Source organism: Aplysia californica, unplaced genomic scaffold (assembly GCF_000002075.1).
Source record: "Aplysia californica isolate F4 #8 unplaced genomic scaffold, AplCal3.0 scaffold00158, whole genome shotgun sequence".
NCBI lineage: Eukaryota > Metazoa > Mollusca > Gastropoda > Aplysiida > Aplysiidae > Aplysia > Aplysia californica.
The window spans coordinates 37,377-40,203 of NW_004797428.1; the positions used below are offsets into that span (position 1 = coordinate 37,377).

Below are 2,827 nucleotides of genomic sequence, written 5' to 3' on the forward strand. Positions count from 1 at the left end.
CACACTACACACACACATACACACATGCACACACACACATATACACAAAAACACATACACACACACTCACATTGACACACACGCACACTCCTTCCCTACACGCACACACATTCATACACACATATACATGCATCTACATACTCACCTCCCCTCCCCTCAACACACACGTAAACGAACACGTGCATATACCTGTACAGGTGAGCGGCGAGTCAGCGGGTGCCATCGACACGTCAGTTCTGACCCTCTGCTCCCAGGCTCGTGGTCTGTTTGCCCGCGCTTTTTCCATGAGTGGAGCTACGGGAGTGGACCATCCTATGGTTCTGGCCAGGGAGCCTGTGACGATGGCGGAACTGGCGGCCAGGTGATCACGTGACGTGGGATGAGACGGAACTACATGGGATGGAGTGGGACTAAATGCGATGAGATGGAATGATGTAATAATATTACGATGATGGGATGGTATAATAATATTATGATGGGATTGAATGGGATGGGATGTGATGGAATGAGATGGAATGGGATGGGATGTAATAGGATGGGATGTAATAGGATGGGATGAAATCGGATGGGATTGGATTGGATGGGATGGGATGGGATGCAATAGGGTCGGATGAGATAGGATGGAATAGAATAGGATAGGACGGGATGTGAGAAGGTGGAAGGGGATGAGGTAGGATAAGATGAATTGCGGAGATGGAGAAAATGAGATGGGGGTGTGGTGGGATGGGAATGGATGGAAATGGGATGGGGTGAGAGAGGGTGGCATGGAATAGGAGGAGAAAAATATGTATGGGTTTAACGCTCTCTGCTGCATCTAGGTTTTTTTTAAAGAGGGAGGCAGATCCACCGAGTTGATCGTTCATTCACAGCAGGACCGAGAAAAGGGGATTGTAAAATTGCGATACCGATAGATATTTAAGAACAATCTTTTGAGGATTGGAACAATTTTCGTCGGCACCCAAGTCAAGCATGTTTCGTGCTTAGCTATTTTTGAAGTGACTGAGGTGATATGAGTCAGGGTTTGAGGATGAGATATGTGAAGGAGTGAGATGAGATGAGATGAGATGAGATGAGATGAGATGAGATGAGATGAGGTGAGTAGAGGTAAGATGAACTGACGTGAGACCGGATGTTATTATCGTTAAGTTTAATGTGATTTTTACCTTGTTTTCTGTCTCCAGACGTGGCCATAATGTTATTTTCTTCTGTGACGAGATTGGTATTGAAATATTGTACACTTGACTAAGTCTTTTTCTGTTAACAAAGGATGTGGTCAAGATTTTCTGCTCCCAGAAATGATTTAATTTCTATTTGCAGATTTGATCTAGCTTATGTTTCCACATTTTACTTGGTTACAGTATAGAGAACTGACTGTATTGCTGTGGCCTAATTTATATTTAGATTGTAAAGTTACTTGGTGGTCCTAAAGGGTTTTGGTCTTTCAGGGTGCCCCTTTCTGACGCCCAGGATCGATGTTGTTGTTCTTGTCGTCCTGTGCTCAGACGTCTCCCGGCCTATTTCCCGCTTCTCGAATGTCACATGACCAAAGGCGCGCTACTCCCTTAATTTTACTGTCCCATAAAAATAATAAGAATCATGTCACCTGACATCACATTAGGGAAGTCAATATACTGTTATCTGTTCACTTAATTTCAAATAGAGAAGTAATTGCTTTGTTTTTTGTTTTGATATGTTAATCTAATTTCAGTATAGAGAAGCGAACGTATTGCTTTTGTATTCCAGATGTGACCAAATTTCTATTTAGAGAGGTGACTGTTGATTTCTGTTCATAGATTTCTCCTAACATCTAGATGCATTTCCTGTCTTTGTGTGTGTCCCAATTTCCTTTTTAGAGAGGTGACTGTTGATTTCTGTTCTAGAATTTCACCTAATTTCTAGCTGTATTTCCTGTTTTTGTGTGTGGCCTAATTTCTGTTCAGAGAAGTGACTGTAATGTTTTCTGTTTCTAGACTTCTACGTAATTTCTATTTAGAAAATGACTACGAGTTCAATTTTTGTATTCTGTTTATAGACGTGGTTAGCCCCGTTTCTTCAGACGTGACTAATGTTTCTATTTAGAAAAGTCATTGAATATTTATATGTTACATGATCTAATTCCTGCTTCAACACGTGGCCTAATTTCTATTTTAAGAAGTGACGGAACTGTATTGTTTGCAAACGTGACACAGTTTTTTGCTTCCAGGCCTGGGCTAATTTCTATGCAGAAAAGTGACAGTATTATTTTCTGTTGTAAGCATAATTTAGTTCCTGCTTCCAGACGTGACCAAATTTCTATTTTTAGAAGTGACTATTTCTGTCTGTTTCCAGACGTGAGCAGTGTCTGGGCGAGACTGACCCAGTTCCTGAGACGGACGAGCAGTGGGCGCCCGTGGTAGAGTGTCTGAGGAAAGTGCCAGAGGACAGGTTCGGATCCATGGCAGGTCTTGGAGAAATGCCATTAATTGGACCGGTGGTAGATGGAGACTTAGTACCGAATGATGTACGTCGTTTTTTGTTTTTGTTTTAGTAAGTGTTTTACGCTTGCAACTGCATAACGTCATTGCTCGTCGCTCTCCGCGTATGGAGCAAAATGTGAAAACTCTGGTCTTAAGCCATTGTGCTCAGCACTATCTTAAAAATCGCATCTCACATTTATCTTTACATCAACAATTCATGGCATCTTAAAAATACCTCGCGGATAGCGAAATGACGTACTGACGATAAGTTTATATGTTAGAACAATGCCTCTTAAAGTTTAATGGTCTACACTGTGACAATGGCGGGGGGGGGGGGGGGTAGATGGGTTGTTAGGATTCTGATGATAAAG

General features: G+C 42.1%; 1 protein-coding gene across 1 annotated transcript in view; it reads left to right on the top strand.

Moving 5' to 3' along the window:
• Nucleotides 1-2,827, top strand: part of LOC101863894 (gut esterase 1) — a gene marked incomplete in the record, with an annotated part of 47,513 nt that overhangs the window by 36,666 nt on the left and 8,020 nt on the right. The window contains 2 exon segments of the mRNA XM_035969581.1: nt 198-361; nt 2,329-2,500. Of these exon segments, the coding sequence (XP_035825474.1) occupies nt 198-361; nt 2,329-2,500 (336 nt within the window).